The 23,953-nt window shown below is 41.9% G+C and overlaps 1 protein-coding gene across 5 annotated transcripts in view; it reads right to left on the reverse strand.

Annotated features, from left to right (window-relative positions):
- Nucleotides 1–11,926: 11,926 nt before the first annotated feature.
- Add3 (adducin 3) overlaps nucleotides 11,927–23,953 on the reverse strand; it is a 112,610-nt gene continuing 100,583 nt past the window's right edge. For 4 of the 5 annotated variants that reach the window (XM_052762171.1, XM_052762174.1, XM_052762172.1 and 1 more), the window contains exons 7-15: nucleotides 23,628–23,771; nucleotides 23,421–23,519; nucleotides 22,102–22,284; nucleotides 21,343–21,600; nucleotides 19,876–19,995; nucleotides 19,371–19,457; nucleotides 16,666–16,789; nucleotides 14,859–14,954; nucleotides 11,927–14,090 (exon numbers count right to left, since the gene is read on the reverse strand). In XM_052762171.1, coding sequence (XP_052618131.1) covers nucleotides 13,798–14,090; nucleotides 14,859–14,954; nucleotides 16,666–16,789; nucleotides 19,371–19,457; nucleotides 19,876–19,995; nucleotides 21,343–21,600; nucleotides 22,102–22,284; nucleotides 23,421–23,519; nucleotides 23,628–23,771 — 1,404 coding nt within the window. In that variant the 3' untranslated portion in view covers nucleotides 11,927–13,797. The remainder of the gene's footprint in view (nucleotides 14,091–14,858; nucleotides 14,955–16,665; nucleotides 16,790–19,370; nucleotides 19,458–19,875; nucleotides 19,996–21,342; nucleotides 21,601–22,101; nucleotides 22,285–23,420; nucleotides 23,520–23,627; nucleotides 23,772–23,953) is intronic. The other variant, XM_052762175.1, reaches the window with a different exon arrangement.

Consider the following 23,953-nt stretch of genomic DNA (forward strand, 5'->3'; position numbering starts at 1 on the left):
TCCTGGGGGACCGGGAGGGGACCTTGGCTTGCCATAGGTAATGTGCTCCTCTGTCATTAGCTGTGACCTTGAGCAAGCTTCTCAAGAGCTCCACTTTCCTCCTTCTATGGAATCAAGCCCCACAATGTATATCAAGTACATAGCAGAAACACCCATGACCTGATCCTGCTACACATTGGCTTTACACACTTTACTCTGTTGTCATCTTATTTGACTAATTGGTTTTAAAATAGGACCCTGTCTGAATGAGAAAGGTCCCTATAGGCTCATATATTTAAATGCTCAGTCACCAGGGAGTGGCTCTATTTTAAAGGATTAAAAGGATTAGGAGGTGTGGCCTTGTTGGAAGAAGTGTCACTGGGTGTGGGCTTTGAAATTTCAAAAGCCCGCACCAGGCCTAGTCTCTCTCAGCCTACTGTAGTTCTCAGCTACTACTCTAGTGCCTGCCTGCAGGCAGTTCTCTGCCATGATGATAATGAACTAAGTCTCTGAAACTGTAAGCAAGTCCCCTTTCTTTCATAAGACTTGCCTTGGTCCTGGTGCCCCTTCACAGCAATAGAACATTGACTACGACAGACCTTTTGACACTCTTCTCTCCAAAGAACCAATGCCTCGGGGGGACTAGGTGGCTTGCTTATTTTTCTTTTCCTTTTTCTGCTTTCCCCCATTTAAGGTGGGACCCTTGCTATTTTGACCAGACTAGTGTCCAGTTTGAAGACTCTATTTATTGCCCACCTGAGCCTCTTGGGTATCAGGAACTATATGTGTGCACTGCCACAGCCAGCTCAAGGTCTTGTTTATGGTAGCTCAGGCTAGCCTCCTGAATGCTGGGATTACAGGCATGCACAACCACTCAGCTAATGGCTTGTTTTTGATGGATAAAACATTGAATGAAAGCACATGACGCCTGCCCACGTACTGCAATTTCCATTCTACACGGGTCATTCTGACACAACCTTGTCAGAGGGACACTGGAGAAGACTAGGACAAGTCCTCGTGGGGAACATCTAATGTCCACCATCAGCTAATACCAATGATCCTCAAGCCTGGCCAGGTTCTCAGACCGCTCTGGCTGCCGTCCTAACTGCAACTTCAAGACTCCAAGCAAGGTTCCTGTTTCAGCCTCAGAGAAACTGAGATATAATAGCAAATGTGTGTTGGTGGGGTGGGGAGCACATGCAAGTGAGTGTAGATACTGAGAACAGAAGAGGAAATCCATTTTTCTGGAGCTGGAGTTACAGGCAGTTGTGAGCTGCTTGATGTAGGTGCTGGGAAGCAAACTCAGGTCTTCTGGAAGAGCAGCAAGCACTCTTAACCTGGGAGCCATCTCTCCAGCCCCTCTAAATGTACATTGCTTTAAGTACCTATATGTTGGAGTGTTTTATCATCTGGCAACAGGTACCCACTGCTTTCCAAAAAAGTTTTGAAATTGCATGTAGCTAATGTGTAACAACATGGAAAACATGGAGATTTGAAAAATGACTGATGTCATAAATGATGGGTCAGCCAGATATGCTGGGGTATTCCTTTAACTCCAAGAGGTAGAGGCAGGAGGATCATAAATACATAAATGGATGGGTGGGTGTGGGTCGACTGAACCAGAAAACCTAGCTGAAGATGAAACAGTTCTAAGGTCACTGGAAGCCAGGGACAGGAAGGATACTTGATAGGTCACCCTCTTAACGAGGACAGCCACTTGGCACGTGGCCTTTGGATAAACACATGGTAGGATGGGTGACACCTTGAGACTTTCTGCCTACTTAGGTCACACTAAGTTCCTCTGAAGTGGCAATGAAGCAGTGCTAACAGCTCACTGTTGTAGTGAAGCATTTTCTGAGTTTTCAGGGACTCTTGGTATTATAAAATAGAAAAAAGGCACTGTGTCTTACAGATCAACTTTCTTTTTTTTTTTAAGATTTATTTATTTATTTATTATGTATACTGTGTTCTGCCAACATGTATGCCTGCAGGCCAGAAGAGGGCACCAGATCTCATTATAGATGGTTGTGAGCCACCATGTGGTTGCTGGGAATTGAACTCAGAACCTCTGGAAGAGCAGCCAGTGCTCATAACCTCTGAGCCATCTCTCCAGCCCTTATTTTTTTTATTTTTAATTAAAAAAATTTTTTTTTATATTTTGGTTTTTCGAGACAGGGTTTCTGTGTGTAGCTTTGGAGCCTGTCCTGGAACTCACTCTGTAGCCCAGGCTGTCCTCGAACTCACAGAGACCTACCTGGCTCTGCCTCCCGAGTGCTGGGATGAAAGGCGTGTGCCACCACCGCCCGGCCCAGATTAACTTTTAACATAGGTAATGGATAGAGGACACAGTAATAAACACAAGGGTCAGGGTGTGAAGCCTCTCTCTCATCCCCACATCTTCCTTCCCTTCTACGGAGCACACTGTGATTCCCATCCATCCTCTGCTTTTGGAATGTTCATGTACATGCGAACACATGATAGAAACTGTCTCCCTTCATTACAAGGTGGCAGCTGTTCTGCACCATGACGTCGACTATTTGGCATTAATGTGACTCACAGCAATGTCTTTCAACTAGAACAATTTTTGATTTTCAGAGTCTCCCCCTCAACCTTTTTTTTTTTTTTTCCCCCGAGACAGTTTTTTGCCATGTAGCCCTATCTGGTACTTTGTAGATCATGCTGGCCTCTAACTTCTAGCCATCCTCTGGTATCAAGCTCCTGAATGCTGAGGTTACAGGTGTGAACCATCATGCTGGTTGATTTTTTTTCTACTTCGATTACTTTTTTTTCATTCAAATTCAGAAACATAAGTCAAGAATTAAGGCACACATTCTACCACCAAGAAAGTGCCATTTTTTGGGGGGCATGGGATGTTTGAAACAGGATCTCCCTATAGCCCTGGCTGTACTGGAGCTCTGTAGACCAGGCTGGCCTCAAACTCACAGAGATCCACCAGTTTCTAGTGCTGGGATTAAAGGCATGACAGTACCACTGCTAAAAACATGATGTTTGCGTGTTTTTTCTTGTTTATCTCTTATACATACAAATGTGTGTAATATATTACATTTCAAGAATAATACATTTCAGTTTGGCACCAAACTGTAGGAAAGACTTTTAACAACCCCTCCCCCATTCCACGGACTGTGATATAAACACAGGCATTTCTTAAGAAGCATACAAAGGGGCTGAGCATGGTGGCACACACCTTTAATTCCAATACTTTGGAGGCAGAGGCAGGTAGATCTCTGTGAATTTGAGGCCAGGATGGTCTACACAGTAAGTCCCAAGACAGCCAGGCTGTATAGAGAGTCTGTGTCAAAAACAGAAAAACAACCCCACCCCAACCCCCTACAAAACCCAATAAAACAAAACAAACACCACCACCACCACAAAAACAAAGACAGCAGTATATTTTGCTGCCTGGTGACACAGGCCTGTCATCCCAACACTTGGAAGGTGGAGGAAGATCTGGAGTTCAAGGTTGAATCTTGGCTAATCTGGGCTGTATAACACTCAAAACCAACAAAACGGAATAGGAGGAGGAGGAGGAGGAGGAGGAGGAGGAGGAGGAGGAGGAGGAGGCAGGAGACGGACAGCGGCAGCAGGGCTGGCGGCGAGACGATGAAGAGGTGGCTGCAGCAGCACTCTTATTTTCGGAACGTCCTGCCCAGCCCAGGATTGCCATGGACCTGTCTCTCTCCAGCTTCTCCACTGTTCTCAGTCTGGACTAGCTGGTCAACCAGAGCTTCTCAAGATGGAAAATAGACGCAGCATTTGAGCCTGTTCAGTGGGATGTGTCTGGAATATCTTTTGCTTATGTACATGTTAACATATAACTAAGGTGGATCGTGTTAGCAACCATGACTTGACAAAAAGGCAGTCTGTTTTTGGCCAAGCACTGTCGAGTCCCTGCTTTTCTGGAGCTGTCTTACAGTCAGATACAAAATCAGTGGTGTTGTTTAAAGATAGGCTGGTATGGTCCTCAAGTACTGCTCAAATTTGACAAAGTCTTACATCGAATTCCTAATTATTTGGGTGACTACTACTTTATTATTACAACCTTACTATAAAGAATTTGCAAGCCGGGCGGTGGTGGCACACGCCTTTCATCCCAGCACTCGGGAGGCAGAGCCAGGCGGATCTCTGTGAGTTCGAGGCCAGCCTGGGCTACCAAGTGAGTTCCAGGAAAGGCGCAAAACTACACAGAGAAACCCTGTCTCGAAAAACCAAAAAAAAAAATTTGCAAATAAAAACATCACAGTGAAATTAATCAGACCTCAAGTTTATACATATCAACAAACTTCTACCTTGTTAGAGTGTATTTATGCCTTTGTTTTTGAGCCAAAGTTTCACTATGTACCCTAGACTGGACTTGAACTTGGGACTGCCTTGATTCAGAGTGCAAGCCAATGATAGATTTGTAGCATGCACTGAGCAGGAAGAAGCTATTTTGGTAATGGAAACACCTTCCCCCAGTGGGGCCAGGTGGAGAAGGTACCTGGAAAATTGGGGAAGGTGTAAGCCCATGGGCACCCAGGTGAGGCTCAGTCACTGTGTGGACAGCTGCAGGTACAGATCTGCTCTTACAGGGTAGTCTCTACAGCAGGGCCTGAGGAGTCAAAGAGAGGTCATTACTTGGGCAAGTGTGGCAACGCAAGTCCAAGAGGCTCCGACTCAGTGGCGAAAAGCAGTGAGACAGGCAGTTTATAGAGGACAAGCCAACAGTCAAGGCTCTCACAGGCACACCTCCGAAGCACTGAGCACACTCTGCTCATCCACCGCCCAGTTAGTGTGCTTGAGGTTCGTATTTATTCTTGAGTTTATAAAGGACAGGCCGACAATCAAGGCTCTCACAGGCACATCTCCGAAGCGCTGAGCACACTCTGCTCATCTACCGCCCAGTTAGTGTTCTTGAGGTTCGTATTTATTCTTGAGTTTATAAAGGACAGGCCGACAATCAAGGCTCTCACAGGCACATCTCCGAAGCACTGAGCACACTCTGCTCATCTACCGCCCAGTTAGTGTTCTTGAGGTTCGTATTTAGTGCTCTGTGGGAAATGACCTCCACAGACAACATTAGCTTGTAAAGAACACAGGAGCATCTTCACAGCTGGTCTGGGTAGCACTTGGCCTTTGCTCAATACTCTTTCCTCTTGCTCTAGGCAGGTTCTGGTGCAACACTCATGGTCCCTCCCGCAGCCTGGCACCTCATTGTCACATCGCACTTCCTTTGTGAAAGCCTGATCAGGCCCTCCTGCCTCTGCAGTGCCCTTCCTTCCTTCCTTCCGAGGGAGGGCCGCCTCCGCCTCAACTCCCTCGGATGGAGAAACAGGCATTCAGCTTCTCTCTACAGTATTCACATGAAGCCGTTACTACTCAGCCAGGCCAGACTTTGCCTTGGCACTGAACAGTGCCTGGTCTCTGGCTTCTCAGTGGTAACAGGATCCCCATGGGCCATTTTCTTTACATCCAAATTCCTGTCTTGAGTTGCTAGGTATACCCTGACCCTTAGGCCTGAGGTCCTGCCTTGATTCTGCCATTAGTCCACAGAAAGGGGAAGAAGCAGCACTTCTGCAGCCCTGTGCTCTTGATGGGGACAGGGACATGAGCATCTCCAACACAGACTTCCATCTTCCAGGTTTCATGCTGTACTTGCTGCCCTGAACTTGCTACTGGCCTCTTCACCTCCATCTGGTCTCCTAACACCTGACCTGATCAGTGAGTGGGAAGAATTCCAGAATTGCCCCACCCAGTCTGCCCTGCTCTTTAGTTAATTGAGCCATGCTTGCCTGGCTTTGGCAAGTAAATGTGCATATACTCTCTTGCTCAATATTAACCTAAAGGTCAGATGGAGCCAAAAATCTTTTATATACACAGTACTAAGACACAAAGCTATCTAAGACATATTTTGAAACAAAGTATCATACTTTATATGTGCATATGCATACACACACACACACACACACACACACACACACACATACACACACCCCTTTTTTTTCCAGACAGGGTAGCCCTGGCTGTCCTGTAACCTGCTTTGTAGATCAGACTTCCCTTGAACTCAGAGATCCTTCTGCCTCTGCCTCCTGAAGGCTGGGATTAAAGGCATGCGTCATCACCAACCTGGCAAAATATATATTTTTTTTTAATTAAAAAAATTGAGATACAGTCTCACAGTGTAACCCTGGCTGGCATGGAACTCCATACAATATGTTTTTTAAACTAAGTAACTTGAGAAGTCTACAAACTGAAGAAACTTGAGGGCAAAGGGAGGCTTACTCCTCCTTAGCCTCTCTGTGGACTAGTAAATTGTATTTGGGCTACATTCTTTGGTTCCTTTTCCTCAAATGACCTTTCTTTCAGTCCAAACAATTGAAGCCAACATTTCCAAAATAGAAACCAGGTAGGAAGTAATGTTTAACCTTGTTAGTCCAGAACAACTTTGGGAGCGTTTGTCTGCTCCTGCACCAAGGTGGCTGTATCTACACGTTCTCTCATAAAAGTGGGCCATCTACTCTGAAGTCAAAGTCTATCACGGCAGTGACCACTGCAAACTGCCCCCAGCAGTACCCAACAAGAAAGGATGGGTGCCAGCACAGCCACTTCCTCCACACGTGACTGTTCTGTAGAAGGGTTTGTCTGGACTCGGCCTATGAGGAAAAGATCCTCCTCCATGGCCAGCAGCCCCTGAAGCTCTAGCACTACTGTGGCTCTAGGGCTGGGCTGGGCTGCTAACCTTTTTTATTTTTTTAATTGAAAAAAAGAACAACAAGCTGGGCGGTGGTGGCGCACGCCTTTAATCCCAGCACTCGGGAGGCAGAGCCAGGAGGATCTCTGTGAGTTCAAGCCCAGCCTGGGCTACAGAGCGAGATCCAGGAAAGGCGCAAAGCTACACAGAGAAACCCGCCTCGGAAAAAAACAAAACAAAACAAAAAACCACACAAAAAAAAAAACCCCAAAACCAAAACCAACAAAACAAATACAAGCAAAAAGAAACAACACACACAAATCCCTTCCCCAAGAATGCCAGAAATCAAAGTAACAAAAGAGACCGGTAAGACCAAAAACAACGAAGTCCAAACACAGCAGGACTGATGCACATATGGCACATATGAACTCATAGAGACTGGGGCAGCATGCACAAGGCCTGTACTGGTTAAAACCAGATGAGGTCCCAGCATCAATAGGGGAAGTGGACATGGGCTCCCACCCCTAAGCAAGAAGCTATCCGCCTGCCGGGCGGTGGTGGCGCACGCCTTTAATCCCAGCACTCGGGAGGCAGAGCCAGGCGGATCTCTGTGAGTTCGAGGCCAGCCTGGGCTACCAAGTGAGTCCCAGGAAAGGCGCAAAGCTACACAGAGAAACCCTGTCTCGAAAAAACCAAAAAAAAAAAAAAAAAAAAAAAAAAAAAAAGAAGCTATCCGCAACTGATACCCACTGGGAAAGGGAAAATCAGTTTCCTCCAATGTAGCCTCATATGGCTATGAACCATGCCCAGGGCAGGCCCCATGCCCAGGAGTAGCTGACCAACACAAAATGAACTCAATGGCATTTTTGTATCATTTTGCTGTGCTACCTTTTAAAAATATATGTATCTCAGAAAACTATAATTTAAATCAAGACTACCCCAGGGAAATTCAGACAGGCTACTTTTTAACTACCACTTAATATAACATCTTCTTCCTCATCTTCATCCCATTAGTCAAAGTGTCTTGAATACTTTGAGAATTTTCCCTCTTGAAGACATATCTATAACAGGGCACGGTCGCTCACTACTATCATCCTGGCTCTTGGCAACCTGAGGCAAGAGGATTGTCTCTAGTATGAGACCAACTCGGACTGGACAAAGGGTTCCAGTCCAAAATCGTTTATGGTAAGCCCTTATCTCAGAAAACTCCAAACTAACAACAGCAGCAGCAGCAGCAACAACCAAAGAAGAAGCCCCAACACCTTTCACAGTTACATCACTAACTTGAAGCACATTATTTGGTCCACGGAATTAGGGAAGTTACCATGCTGAAGTGCCTTTTCTACAGGGCTCTCTGGCTCACTACTTTGTTTGCAGAGTTGGGGATTGAACCTAGGGCCTTGCACGTTTTAGCTACTTCCCAGCGCCCCACCCCCATAGGAGGCATCTCTACATAGCTCAGACTGGCTTTAATCTTCATGTCCTTTTGCTTCTGAATGCTGGAATTACAGATGTGAACATCAAGCTGGGCTTACTGGCTTTTTGAGAAGAGTCTAATAATGAAGAGAAAGTGTCCATACAGTCTGTCATTTGATGATACCTATCCTATGACATATTGATCCTTAGTTGCCATTTCAAAATTACATTTTAAAAAATCTTAGAAGTGTGGGGAAGTGGTGGCACATGCCATTAGTCCCAGTACTTGGGAGGCAGAGGCAGGAGGATCTCTGAGTTCAAGGCCAGCCTGATCTACAGAGTAAGTTCCAGGGCAGTCAAGGTTATATAGAGAAACCCTGTCTCAAAAAAAGCCAAAACCAAACCAAACAACAAACAAAAACACAAAACACCAAAACTTAGAATGATTTCTTAACTCTCTTCAGTGCACATCCTAATTCAATGAGCAAAATCAATGCTATTTCTTTTAAGGCAAGAAGTTCAGCGGGAAACTAGTATTTTGCCTAGTGACAGAACTTCCATGAGACTGAAAATAAGGGATTTCCCTACCCTCAGAACCAAGGTCAAGGCTGGCTCCGGAGGACAAAACCTGCAGTGTGTAGGGATAAAACCTAGAAGCAAAAGTTTTGGTGGCAAGCCTTTCCCAACAGAAATTCTTTGGGTTTTAAAAACAACTGTAGACTGGATAGATCTCTATCTTTTCCCCCTGCTAGGCATAAGGAATGACAAAACATGCATTTGTCATCTGAATCACAAATGACATTTAAAAATTTAAGTTCCATGTGGAAAGAAAACCTCACCATGATTAACTTGAGAGAATATTTAAACAACTCTCAAGGATAACCTAATAGCTTACAAACATTTTAAAGTTTCTTCTTTTAACTAAAATTTTTTTATGCTTATGAATGTTTTGCTTGCATGCATGTCTGTGTACATGTCTAGTGCCCTCGAAAGTCAGAAGAGGGCACTGGATCTCTGGAATCATAGATCGAAGTCACGGGACCCAGGCCCCGGGCTCTCCAAACAGCAGTCACCTCTTTAGACCCTAATAACTTTAAATGTTAAGAAAAGAGTGATTGATAAATAACATTCAAGCTTGGTCTTGTAATACATGTCCTTTACTCATCCCTATTTTTAAATACTAAATACTAGTTTGTAGGAACATAGAATTTACCTAATCCTGAGTTATGTTCCTCTAGGCGTCCAAGAGAGCCCATGTTATGGTAGGAAAGCAAGAGACACAAATGTGGAAGACCCCTTCTTGAATTCTGACTTAGTACCCTTTCTTACAATCTCTCTGAAGAACTGATAACCTCGCTCTAAGGATCACAGGACGCAATCTGATAGTTATAAACTTTTCTCAACTTTAGATTGTACCTCGTGATGCATACTCATCAAGTTTCAAGCCAATTAAAAAAATTAAATGAAGTTCCCTTGACTAAATATAGACTCAGTATTGCCTCCTTATAGTCATCTTCTAGCAATGAACCCCCTTTGGAAACCAAGTTTACCACTTTTTTCTACTAAAAGCTCCTCAAAACTTAATCATTCTCAACTCCAGCATGTTTTTCTACCCAAGAAGGACCATCTCAATATTCACTTTAATAAGTAGCTCACTTCATCTTGAAATGTGTATTTATATCTGGACCAAGCTACCTCTGCAGGTTTTTAAAACTGCCTTTGACTGTCTCCTTACTCCTCCAGTCAGAAGGACACAGGGATTCAAGAGCCAATTCTTCATGCAGACACCATCACTACTGCTCCTCTCTACTTCCCACCCGGTTCTTCATTCTGAGGTGACTTGGGGAGGAGAAATTCTTTCAAATCAAAAGTCAGTGTTTTATCTAAATATACCTAAAAACTAGTTCACTGTGGGTGGACTTGGCTCTCTGTAAGAACAGAACAGAACAACACAGAACAAACACACTAGGGCTGTACCAAAGTAAGCACAAAGGTGCCACTAGTAATTCTGGTGGTCTGAATCTGTGGTCAATACACCAGGTCTGCCTGCCACAGACCTTCGTTTTATCACCCACAAAGTGAGGGTAATACCTTCTACTTTATTGGGCTGGTGGGGAGAGGGTCAAATGTGCTAATATGTGAAAAGCACTTAGCATAATCTTTGGTATACAGAGACATAAAACAGCAGGTATTATCAACTACTTCCTTAGTAAAAAGAAGGAAGTCATTATATTGTCACAAGTATGAGACCTGTAGGCAGTTACTCCTGATAGATGTGTTCTCTATCTCCACAGGCATTACAACCACTGCGGGTGACACCGGTCTTGGTGAACTAGGATCTGCTAAAACAGAGCTGAGGGACAGTCTCGCGAGAATAAGCAACAAAAGAAATGGCATCCAAGTTCCTCACAACAAACATGGTATTTACAGTCTAAGAAAAAAGTAGAGTGCCAGAACTGGAAACTGGATTGTTAGGTAGTCACACCCCCTAGTGGCCACAAAGAAAATGGCTCTTTAAAATGATAGTTTGGCCAAGATCATTTGCATATGTACATGAGTTTAAAAATAGCTCATTTACTTTTATGGGTTTTCTGCCCATTAAAAAAGATAATGTTACGAGACATGATGAAATATTAACTTAAAGACACAAGCAATCATTTTCTTTTTTTTTTTTTTTTTTTTGGTTTTTCGAGACAGGGTTTCTCTGTGTAGCTTTGCGCCTTTCCTGGAACTCACTTGGTAGCCCAGGCTGGCCTCGAACTCACAGAGATCCGCCTGGCTCTGCCTCCCGAGTGCTGGGATTAAAGGCGTGCGCCACCACCGCCCGGCAGCAATCATTTTCTAATCTATGCTCACTCAGGTGAGAACCAGGGGGTAAGGAGACTTTTGATCTGAAACACTGTTTTCCACCACTGAGTTATTTACAAGCTGAGGTAACCAAGACTATCAATCTTTGATTAACCAGAACCTTCAATTAACACATTTTTCCCCTCTTGTACTCCATTTTAGGACAAAGCAGGGAAAACTGAAAATAAATTATCCACGTGAGGGATTTGGTTGAAAACCTATAAGAGTGTGTTTCCCTCTTTGTAGACAGGGTCTCCTACATCTAAGGCCTGAACTCCTGACCTTCTGTGCCTTCATCTCTCAAGTGCTGGGATTACAGGTGTTTCTAGGGCGGGCTACTCTAAGTAGAAAAAAACAGGATAGAAATGATATTCGTGCTATGATTATCAACCTACAGCAAATACAGACATAATTGGGCAAGAACTAGAAGGGAATGAAAAATTACCTTATTTTTTTTTTTTGGCTAAAACAGTGGACTTCCTTTTCTTGCTCTTCTCCTTCCACTGCTGTTTCAAAGGTTGTAATGTTGTGAGCCAGTGCACAGCTTACATCTTCTACCCTAGCAGCATTCTCAGGCCGCCACACCCGGCCAGGACAAAAAGGTTTTACACACACACACACACACACACACACACACACACACACACATGCATATATACACACACATATATAAATATGTGTGATACTTGATACATATATGCATGTGACTTTTTTTGTTTTTGTTTTTTCTAAGAGAAAGTCTTGCTATTGAAACCTCGGCTGTCCTAGAACTCAGAGATCCACCTGCCTCTGCCCCCTGACTACTGGGATTAATGGCATGTGCTACTAAGCCCAGCTATATATACGAATGTTTAACTAAATTGAAAACAGATTTATCAGAGACCTCCTTACTCAGAAGACAATCTAATAGTTCCACGGTTTTAAATAAAATTGGCAGACCACAATGTATAAACTAAGAAATCATTCCTGAATGGAAACTTCATTATACCAAATGCATATATTTAAAATACTGTTTATTTGTGATTTAACATTAATTAGCATAACATCTAAGAGCAATATCAGATAACTTTTACACATTTCTCCACAGGACACTGAGTTCACTGGCTCATTCATTATGCCAAAGCAAGTAAATAGAAGCATTAGCAAAAGGTGCAATAGTTTACTGTTGTGTTTAAAAAATATTTATGCACATTGCATTCATTTAGATATATATATATTCTTTAAAAGTTATGGAAAAGGATAGTTCACAGGTTACTGTGTCTACATGTGTTGTAATACAACAAAAATGGTGTAGAACATAAAACAGTTCTCACATACATAGTTCAGCAACTCAGAGTTTCCACTACGAGATGAACAGACTCCAGTAGTTAGTGAGATCTAAAATGACATTTGCAGGCTCTGTTTCAAGTTTGCATCAGCACACAGTCAGACAGAACCGGCCCAGAGAACACTGTGGTCAATGTAACTTCCGCATGCCAACTCGCCCTCCAGGACGCCTTTATTATGTGTACTCACTGAGTAGTTTGGAACATCCATTTACATTGATCTGTGACATCACTTGGGAAAATGGAGAAAACTATATTAAACCTAGGTTTAAATTTGTATATACAGTAGAAAGTTAAAAGAATTTTTAAGTTCACAAAAATCAAGAAGTGGTAGTTTTCTTGCTTGTGGGATTAGACCTGCTGATTGGTTCTAGTGCTGTCCTCTAAAAGTACGTATGTACGTTTTAATCTCTTTATAACTCAACTATCAACCAAGACTGATTTTGGTAGAGAAACAGAATTTTAGAAATTTGGGACTGATTTTCAATAAACCAAACTATGTATTTCACTGTGGATAAATGTCATCATCAAAGTAGACTCTTCCTTCCCATCCTTTCCCTTACTTCCCCTTTCCCTTTCAACCTTTTCATTTGGTTCCTTAGGAGATACTCTTCAGCCATCAGCAATACTAAGAGAAAAATACATTATACAGTTCAAATAGGAATCTAGACCTTTCTATGCCCTTTGGATGCCATGTCCCTGGACTCTTGAACTACACTGGGTATCAAGCAGCCTGAGGGGATGCTCTACTGCCAACTGATTGGTAGATGCACATGACACCTTATACTGAAGGGATACAAATGTTTCAACATACAAAAATTGTTTTTGCCAGAGTTAAACTAAATAATTCATGTTATGTGTACAAAATCCCCTCTATGAAAAATAAGGGGCTTTCTAAACTAATAAAAAAGGAAGTTCTTCAAAAATTATAGTTTATTAAAATGACTTTTTTGGCAAATAGTTACTTCAGGTGAGGGAATTTCATACAATGAATAAAATTCCAAACAAATCTTTTCTTAAAACATCTAAAAAAATGTGCCAGTGTATACTAATGCTACAGATTCTTGTTGTAGAAGCTTTGAAAGCATTCCATTAATGCCCACTGTAACAATGGAGATCCAAAAGACACAGTCAATAACCATGACAAAATTGTAGTCTGATTAGCAAGTGAGGCAGCTGTTGAGAAGTCAAAATTCTCACTTGTTCACTGGCAATTTCCTTCCAACAGAAATGGTGGAGAAGGCCTGAAGTAACAGACAGGTGTCTGTTAGTGATCAACAACAATAATACTTCATGAGGGTAGTGCTAAGTAAAACTAGCAACTGTTTAAAAGTTCAAAGCCATTTTTGGACATATAAAAAGAGATGAATTTAAAAGTTTTCCATAATGTTTTTCTTTTAGTAAAACTTCTTTCCAGTTTTTAAAGTCCAGTTTGCTACATACCCCCCAATCCAATCTACCACTGTATATTAACAATGAACTAAAATGTGGTATTTAATTGTGCAATGTCACATTGTAATATACAAATTACAAAAAGACTACTTATGCCTCAACTTTCTCCTTTTTTTTGCTCTTTTTGAGAAAAGAAGGTGTGCGGAACTTCTTCTTTTTCTTGGATGGTGACTTTGAAGGTGAGCCATCAGGTGACAGGACCTCTTCAGTCCTTTCTGGAGACTTAATGGTGATCTCGATGTTCTCTATGGTCGTGCTCGTAGTTAACCTACTGACCCGCTGAGCAAGCTCATCTTCAACATCATGCATCTCATCCTTGCCGTTCACAATCATGACAGGCACATCCATGGAGGTGAGGCTCTTGGAAAATAGCTCGTGGTTTTCTACAAAAGGGGAAGGTTTGGGGGGATTATGATTTACACAGTCAACATTTCTGTTTAGTTCTCAAAACAGAAGTTTTAGTACTGAGGCATTGCCTTAATTTTAATGAGGACAGATTATTATTTTAATAACCTATGTATCTATTAGCATGAAGCTAAGCTTCTTAAGTGATACAGAGGGAGGAGGAGAACACAGGCATTAAAGGAGTCAAAGATAACTGTAGTTTGATGTCATGTCATTTCACTGTAAATGAAATCATTATAAATGAAGATGACAACACATTTTTCTCTAGTTTGAGGGTAATTTGACATTTGAAACTGTAAAGAACTTCATGCTATTGGTTAGAAGATGTATGACATGACAAGTCAATTTTAATTCCACAAATTCTTTTTTTTTTTGGTTTTTCGAAACAGGGTTTCTCTGTGTAGCTTTGTGCCTTTCCTGGAGCTCATTCTGTAGCCCAGGCTGGCCTCAAACTCACAGAGATCCGCCTGGCTCTGCCTCCCCAGTGCTGGGATTAAAGGTGTGCACCACCACTGCCCGGCTAATTCCACAAATTCTTAAAAATTATGGGTTAGCCCAAGGCAGGCAAAAGTGAATCAATATAAATGATGAATAAAAGTAGCATCTCATTTCATAAATGTGTAACATTCTGGGAGAATTCAGTAAAACTCTGGCATAGTTACTGTGAACAAGTGTTTAATTTCTTACATGGGTACAATCGACAAGATTCTTACGATGTGAAGACTATGGGAAATTACATTGAATACCTTCTAATTTTTCAGGGACATTTTGCGGTGATTGAGTTTGAGACTGAATTTGTGAAACAGATGCAGCGTCATCTGAGAGTGACTCCTGCTCAGCGTCTGTTGAATAAGATGTTCAGTTAAAAGCCATGCAAACAGAACAAGGAAGCTTACGGTTTCAGAGGTTAGTGTGCACATCCAATGCCTGCTCACAGAGGCGGTAAGTTCTTCAGCTATGAGCTGAGCACGCTAAGAGCTATCCCACATGTCAGTGATTATGATTCTGAGGAGATTAATGTGTTAAAACTTTTGGCCATGAACTGTAATTTTTCATACTGGGTTAAAAGAAGCATGGATATTGGCAGCCCAGACAAAGAATACATACGCATTTAGCTTTTGCTAGTATGGGAAACTGAAATCTACATAGCCAGATGAGAAGAGTTACAGAGCCTCACCAGTGTTGCCACATTAATGAGGCAGAATGGTTCACTGAGTTTCTAACCATTTCCAGTTAGTGATTCCTGTTAGAGACTATTAGTGAGCTAATGCAGGAATGTAAAAGAAATTACTTACAAAGTTATATACAAAAAGCGATGTCTAGAGTATATTTATTACCTCGCATCTTTAGGCTTTCAAAAATAAGAGATTAAATAGGGACATTTTATAAAATATAATAAAATGTTTCTGTCTTATGTTAGAAGAAACAGTTAAATATGCCATTGAGAAAAATTTGCTCTAAGTACGTTAATGAGTAGGGTAAGTGGCTTTTGTGATAGAGTGTATACACTGATAAAAATGGTTTCTTGGATGGTCCAGATGTCACTAGCCATTAGCTATCAGATAATCCATGGTATTTAACATAGACCCCCACCCCTTGCCCCAGCCCTGGCTGTCTGGAACTTGGCCACACAGACAATTATTTTATTATTGGCTTCTGCTTTGCTTTGGTAGAAATGCTAACTGGGCACTGTAGATGAGCCAATGCAGGGGCTCTTACTGGATCAGAGACTTGTAATTTTCTACCCTGATTCCTGCTTGCCCAGATGAGTTTATACATAATTCACTGTCTATTTTTTCAGGTGGCTTAAAGACCCAGCCCTGAGAAACCCTGCTAAGATTAATCTCTTACTCTAGAGCAAAGCAGAGCTAGGACTCAACTGCTAGGGCTTTTTCATTAGTAATTTATTTATTTACTTTTTTGAGACAAGATTTCCCTATTTAGCCTAGGCGAGTCTTCCATTTACAATCCTCTTGCCTCAGCCTCTGGTGCTGTGATTACAGGCATATGCCTCCATACTTGACTCTTCACTACCAGTTCTTAACTACCCACTTATAAACTTCCAAAGACTTCCAAAGTCATGGAAACTCAATGCAGTAGAGCACCCATGGGCCCTAAGAAAGTAACTTCAAATTCCTAGCAGTATATGCTACATGTTGATGCTTCTCCTGGCACCCTGACACCAGGAACAGAGATCTCACAAAGCATCACAGTCATGTCCTTGAGAATCTGTGACCAACAATCCATATACCATGCAATGGTCAAAGCAAGAGCTCTCTTTACTTTGTCTAGAAATCCTCTGTTCCTCTGGGCCTTGGTGTTCTAAACTGAAGGTAACACAGCCCACGTTCAGACTGCTTTCTGAGAAGAACAGGTTTCTCTGTCTGAACAAGTAGGAGTGCTTTTCTGCATTTTAGCCTCACCTGCACCTGGAAAGGACTAGAGCAGATGAGCTACAATAGAATGCAAAAGCTCTGATTGCCTCTGTCATCCAGCTTGGGTGCTCTATGTTATCAGTGTGGTGATCCCAGACCTAATCTAAGAGGAACTGACCGTCCAGGCCTCGTTGTTTTCTTTCGATTGTCTTCGTATATTCTTCAAGTTCTCCTTCCGTGAGATGACTGAATGGGTTAGGAGGAGCTGGTGGGCCCTGATCGTCATCTTCGAATTGCATGGTCTTACAAAGAAAAAACCCCAACAACTTCGATTCATTATCAAATGCTTTATATATCTTTATCTACCTATTTACACACACACACACACACACACACACACACACACACACACACACACACGTTACATTCCCAAATAAATGCTTGTGATTACCCACTTCATAGTAATTGTAAGAAATGACAAAGCATCATGATTTTTAACTTTTAAAATACTCTGAACAGATTATAAACTATATAATTCCTGGGTATATACCTGAAGCAGCCAGTCAATATATAATAGAGATACATGGGAACAGATGAGTAGACAAAGAAAGTATACATATACACAAAGGAGTATTATTATTTAGCCACAAAGAACAACAAAATCAGATTATTGCAGGGAAATGGTTGTAACCAGAGATCATCATGTTAAGTGAAAACATGACAGATCCAAAAGGATGCATATCACCAAGTTATCTCTCATATGTGAAGTCTAGAATGTAAAGGGATCATGAAAACAGGAAGGTGGCTATTTGGGAAGAGGAATGGGGCTGGGGAGAGGATAAGCAAAAATAATGGGACATGAATATGATCATGTATATGGAAAAATTCCAGAGGAGCTTTGGAATTTTACTCATGGTATGAAATTTCCTCACCTGAAGTAATTTTGCCAAAAAGTCATTTTAATAAACTATAAGTTTTGAAAAGCTCTGTAAGTTCCAAAGTTTCAGATCTTACTCCAAGGCCTATGACCCCTTCTGAGGCAACTTTGTCCAAGATGAGGGGCAGGATCTAGTTTCAGTCTTCTGTATGTGTATGGTTTTGCTCAGGGTTACTTGGGCGATTTGGGGTCTTTTGTACTTCCAGGTGAATTTTAGTTTTCTTGCACTTTTTCTAATGGCTAAAGATAGTGAACATTTTTTTCCATGCAGTCATTCTGTTGCATTTATGGACCAGCTTATTTGTTGTTTGGGTGCTTAGCTTTTGGAGTTCTTTATGTCTTCTCAGTACTAATCACTTGTCAGAAGAATAGCGAGCAAAGATTTTTTCCCTCCTCTTTGCTGTTGCTCCCCACTTAAAACTTTGTCATGTCTCGGCTGTCAACTCCTGCTTAGTTCTGCATCTAACTGGAGTTCATTTCATAAAGCTGCTGCCTAGCTCTCCAGGATCCTGCCCCAGGATGTTTTTCACAGCAGTGTCAGAACTTCAGCTTCTGATTAAAGTCTTTGACACATTTTGCATTGAGTTCTGTGCAGGGTGAGAAGCAGGGACCTGGTTTTGGCCCTCTACAAGTAGACAGGCAGTTCCCCTGCCTTTTCTCTATATTTGTCTTTGGCACTTTGTCAAGTCATGTGGATATAGCTGTGGGGTTCTTTCGGGTTCTCTGTTGTATCCTGCTGATTTACATGCAGGGTTGTCCGTCACTGCCAGGTTTTTTTTTTTTTTTACTATGGTTCTGTAGAATAATTTGGAGTCATGTATTGTAACACTCCCAACCCTTCCTTCCTCCTTTTCTCCTAGAATGAAACCAACTTGATCATGGTGTGTGATATTTCAATGTGTTCTTGAATTTGATCTGCAAATATTTTACTGAGGATTTCTGCATCTGAGGATTTCTGCATCTGTGTTCATTAAGAAAACTAGCCTACAGCTCCCCCCCCCCACTGTATCTTTATCTGGTTTTGGAATCAAGGTATTATTGTTTATGTAGAATGAGTGAAAGTGTTCCTTTTCTATTTTATGAGCTAGTAGTTTAAGGAACAATGGTACTCTTCTTCAAAAGTATGATAGAATTCAACAGTGACTGTCCAGCCCAAGGGTTTTCTTTGCTGGAGACTGTTACTGCTTTGGTATTGTTTTGAAGGGAGCAGACAATAGCACCTTGGCCTAAGCAGAGCCATTTTGACTTCAGACTCCATTTTACCTGTAGGGTGAAACAAAGTCCAAGTTCCCAGGGGGACTGTCCAGAAGCTAACCAACTTCCTCAAGCTGATTTATTAACAAACAAACAAACACCAAATATGACACACCTCCTAGGGGGCTGGGGGGAAGGACTGGAAGCATTTTGTAAACAGGTTGAACTAAATGCTCATCCATAAAAGGGTCACCACTGTTCTTACCTCTAAGACGAACTTTCCCCCACATTTTCTAATCTCTGAAATTGGAAATCATAATTATAGCTTCCTACAATATAAGTGGCAGTGCCTTTTCTCTTTAAGTGAGAAATAAATAAATACTTGATAACTGATAAAATGAGTCAAGGTTTAAAACTAATAAACCAAGAAAAAGCAGATTAAAAAAAAGTGTATTTTAGATGGGTGTCATGCCATGCTGTCCAGGCTCTCCTCACACTTGCAATCCTCCTTTCTTGTCCTCCAAAATCAGAATTACAGGTGTGTAGACCTGGAGCATAAAGATGCTATTTAAAAACATGAAGGCAAGTGCTTGAAGCAATTGAAGGAACAGTCAGTCTTTGCCTCTGGAAATTGGGGATGAGATGGATTCTTTTGACTTTTACATTTTTACTTTTAGCAACCTCAGTTAAAAAAAGAAAGCAAAGAATCTATGTGGCAGATCAAAACCCAAGATACAATGCCTCAGACTTACAGAAGGTGGCTTGTCCACAACAATTCCTGCGAGCAGTTGAGACTGTGGTCCTGCTGTTTTCAGATCGTATCGATTCTGTTCCCGAATCTGAATGGAAATAGTAAGTTCTTGGGGTCACCATGCAGATGACCTCTGCCTTCTCTTTTCCTAAAAGCTACTGTTTGACACTCCCAAGGAAGAGTCTCTTTAGTTTTCACCTCCATGAAGTAAGGTCCCTTTTATCTCCACCCTCTTGGCTCTCAGTTTCCTACTGTCTTACGCTGTGAGAGAATTGTACTTCCCACTTCTATGAAGGACTTTAAAGCAGAAACATGTTGACTAGTCCTTTCTCATAGAGCCTGTTCACTGATGACTAGCACAGAGCTGGAGGTAGCCGATCAAGCTAAAACTCATGAATTTAACTATTAGGTTTTCATACTTCTAAGCATGTGATCAGATCCCATCCCTAGTGAATTACACTGAACAGGATAAAGATGTCTTCTCTGGCCACAGAGCCACGGCTTACCTTATTTCTCTTTTCTAGCACCTCAGTTGGGTTCGTGTTTAAAGGAACAAACTGATTGGGATCTTCAATTTTGATAGGTGTTCCACTACTAACTTTAGAGGAGTCCTCTGCTTTCATCCACTAAAGAATAAAGAATAAAATTATTTCTAGAGGAAAGCTACAATTATTTCTAGAGGAAAGCTTTACGTTAAAGAAATATTAGACACTGAGTAGCCCAGCAGAGTCTCAAGGGGGCATATTTTACTAAGAAGTGTCTTTGGAGCTAACTCCTACCTCATGCTAGTCAGAGATGCCTCCCCAAAACACTCACTCTGGAGGAAGCAAACGACATTACAGTGCATATGAGTAATTAGTCACACTTCTAATTAAAGCTCTCTCCTTTTGACAGCTGAAAGCAGGATGTGGAAACTACTTCAGACAGACAGATAGCATGACTGTGCATTAACTGCCGTTTGGAGTTCTGTCTCCTGCACTGAATCTCATCAGGCGACAACAGCCAAGAAGTCATAGAAAGACTCAAGGAATGTCTTTAAGGTACAATTTTTAAAATTTTTGCCTTTTAGTTTTGGCTGAAATTGAACAGACTTGAATTAGAATGCTTTAGTGAGTAATCTGAAGCATGTAGCATAATGGGAACCACACTCTTCTTACTCACTTTACACTCTATCTAATCCTGAGAGAAGGCTAAGTAAGATCAGTGGTGGCTGACTGGCAAGCTCTGACTATTAAACGAATTCTGGGAAATGTTTTAGTTTAATTATGTATCTTTTCCTGGAGATAATTGAATTAGATAATTAGAATTAAATGTCTAAACATTTCCATATAGAATGTTATTCATTTAGATGACAGGTTGAACTAATTTTAATAGCTAAGGAATATTTAGTGGAGCTGCTGGGTGCTTTAATCCCAGCAATCAGAAGGCAGAGGTGGGCAGGTCTCTGTGAGTTCCAGGCCAGCCAGGGCTACACAGTAAGACCTTCTCTCTTCACCCAACCCCAAATAAGTCTGATGTTATATACTCCAAAGACAAGCCAAATCTGAAAAAAAAATTTTGAGACAACTCAATCTCTAAGGTCATGCCAAAAAATAAGTATATACTGTAGACTGACTCATGCAATTATGGCACGATTTGGTGTTGGAAGTGTTCATGTTTTAATGTCCTGAGCAATATCAGCCATACAGCAGTGTCATGGAGTGGGTAAGAAGAGGGTTCAGGACACTGTTGTCATTCAAACTCTGATTTAATCATAAAGAAAGAGTCAACCTCTTTTGGTTTTCTCATCTAAAAAAAGGAGAAAGAATCTACTTTGTATTAGGAGAAGAAAGTGAGACTATGATACCTGATTAAATGACAGTGGTATTATTTTTACAGTACCTCCTACTTTCCTATAAGTCAGATGCGGAACATTCATGAGTAATTAGGTAAAACACTGAGAAGGCAATCTATGCAGAATGGAGGCACCATACTGTGATTTTGGTCCTGGGACTAGTTTCCCCGTTCCGAGACTCCTCAGGCACATTGACTTTCATGTAAGTATTTGGAGAGTTCAGCCATCTTGTTTTTTCACGCTGCTGTCTCTGTGCCATGTACTTGAGAGGAGAGAGAGGCACAGTATCATCCTCAAAGGAGAAAGCAGTCACAGTTGCTGGGATTTCCACATCACTCTTGTGCCGAGGCTTCTCTCGAATGAGAGGATGCCTGTATGCATAGCCTGTTCGGTAGCCCTGTGAGAGGGAAAAGCCATACTGAATCAACCAGACCTGTTCTAACAAAGCACTTGGAGGCTACATCTTTAAACAAGATTCAAAAAGAGTCCCTGTTGAAAGACAGGAGGAAAAATGAACTGCACATGGCCTCCACATAACACTGGAGTTGAAATGGAGCCCATTTCTAGGTATGTTTGAAACCGACTACAGCTGGCTCTCCAACTTCTACTCAACTGTGCCCGACAGAGCTAACTTCAACCCTGACGTCAGAAACATTTCCTGCTATGAAACTGGTTTTGGGAAACCAGAGCTGGGAGTCTTTCTTCCTAGGTCTAAAGATAACCTGTCTCCTGACCCTGATTCTTAAAAATGTGGTTAAATTACACTGCAGTGCCTTTGTAGGCTCAAACTCTTGTCCTGAAGAAGTTGGAAGTATGTTCTAAAACCAAAGGGCAATGGAGTCAACTGCATTTGAAACCACAGACATGAAACACAAGTCTAGGTTCAAATTTCACCTACCAAATTGTCCAGGGTCCTCATCAGCCCTTCAAATTCAATCTCGCCAACCTTCCATTTCTGATGGGAACCCATATTTACTCCGCCTCCTCCAGACGTAGCGACACCATGGGTGAAAGCTTTATATTTCTGAAGATCCAGTATGAGCAGATTGTCTACTCCCCCTGCCCCTGCTATCGCCCGCACCTGTAATCAGTGGCGAAATACAGATATGCAAATTGTGAAGAGAGTAACAAGGCTCTAACTTTTCAAAAGTCACAATTTCAATTTGGCAACAGCTCACAAGATGCGTCAACTGCTAATAACAAATAAGAGACAAGCTAACACTCTTGTGCAGTCAGCAGCTGCAGAGCCTTTCTTACCCATTAGGAACAATGCCTTCCAGGACTCCCATACTTCAGCTGGGGAGTCACATCTTAACATATTTCAAGTAACTGAGCTTTCTTGCTAAATTTTAAAGCCCCTTTCTTGAACAATTTCCCACGGCTATGTAGCTAATATTTTTTGTTAAACGGTGTACATGAGAAGGACTATGGAGATACTGTGGTTCACACTTAAGGACTTTCAGGCAGAAGGTGACATTCATTGTCTTAGTTAAGCTTCTCACAGCACTTGAGAAGAACCTTGACAGCAACAGAGAAGTTGGTCAAGACAACGTAGAGCTAGTAGACAAAGACTGAGCCTGGTAGCACATTGTTGAAAATTTAACTTTAGGAGGCTAGGGCAGGAGGATGTCAAGTCTGAGGCTAGCATTGGCTACATAGAGAGACTGTGTTTCCTCAAGTTATAGAAACAGCTTTCTTTCCCTTTTTCCTGCTCCTTGAAACAAATGACAACAAGTGTTATTTACTTCTGTGACTCTGCTTGACTTTGAAGGGATACTAGAGCCTTTGCACACACTCAGCATCTCGGAGGAAAGTGGTCACTAACTATCCAGTGTGCTATAACACAGAGGGTGAAGGGCTGCTAACGGCACGAGTTTATACAACATCTGGCCTTAGTCTTAGCTTTTACATAACACGGCCAGCTGTTGATTTGCAGGCACCTCTGTTTCTTAGTCAGTATCATCACTAGAGCGGAAACAAACTGTGGGCAAATGATGTTCATCAGGCTCTCAGATTCTGGGCATGTAAATTTAAGTTCTTTTCCTTTTTTTACTTCAAAGGATAACCGAGTTGACTAGCTTCGCTACCGAAATAGAGTAGAACGTCTATCAAAAGATAAAACAAGCCACTGGCCAATACGGCTTTGAAAATAAACACAAACCCCAACTAAACTGGCAAATGAAAAGCAATAAAAAAGAGGGAACGACTGGCTCCTACCTGAATCTCACAGGCCATCTGCACATTAAAAATATAATGGAAAGCCTCCTCAAGTGTCTCGCCAAGTGCCACCACGCCATGGTTCCTGAGCACCAGCACCTACAGCAGAGGCCCAGAGCATCAGGTCAACTGCACAGCTCAGTGTTTTTACCAAGAGCAACAGCAGCAACAAAAACAAAAAACCTTTAGATACAGACCACTCCATACCTTACAGCTTGGACCCAGAACTTTCTGAAGTTCAATTCTTTCTTCCTCTTCATCAAGTGACCCCTGGTAGTCATAATAGGCTACATCTCCCAGGATAAGAGACTCTTGGGAAATTGGAAGGATCCCACACTTCATGGAGGACACCTATGGATGGGGTCCAAGATTATAATTTAGTTATTACACACATTCACTGGGATTTGATTCCTTAGATTGCCCAGGAAGCATCGGGTGCTTGCCACTATAGTGCAGCCCACCTCCCACTCTAATTCTTTACTTCTTCCACAAAGAAGCAGAGGGAGTTAAAAGGGATACAACACAATTCAAAT

This window comes from Peromyscus californicus, unplaced genomic scaffold (assembly GCF_007827085.1).
Source record: "Peromyscus californicus insignis strain IS unplaced genomic scaffold, ASM782708v3 Scaffold_4__1_contigs__length_199733344, whole genome shotgun sequence".
In the NCBI taxonomy this organism is placed as follows: domain Eukaryota; kingdom Metazoa; phylum Chordata; class Mammalia; order Rodentia; family Cricetidae; genus Peromyscus; species Peromyscus californicus.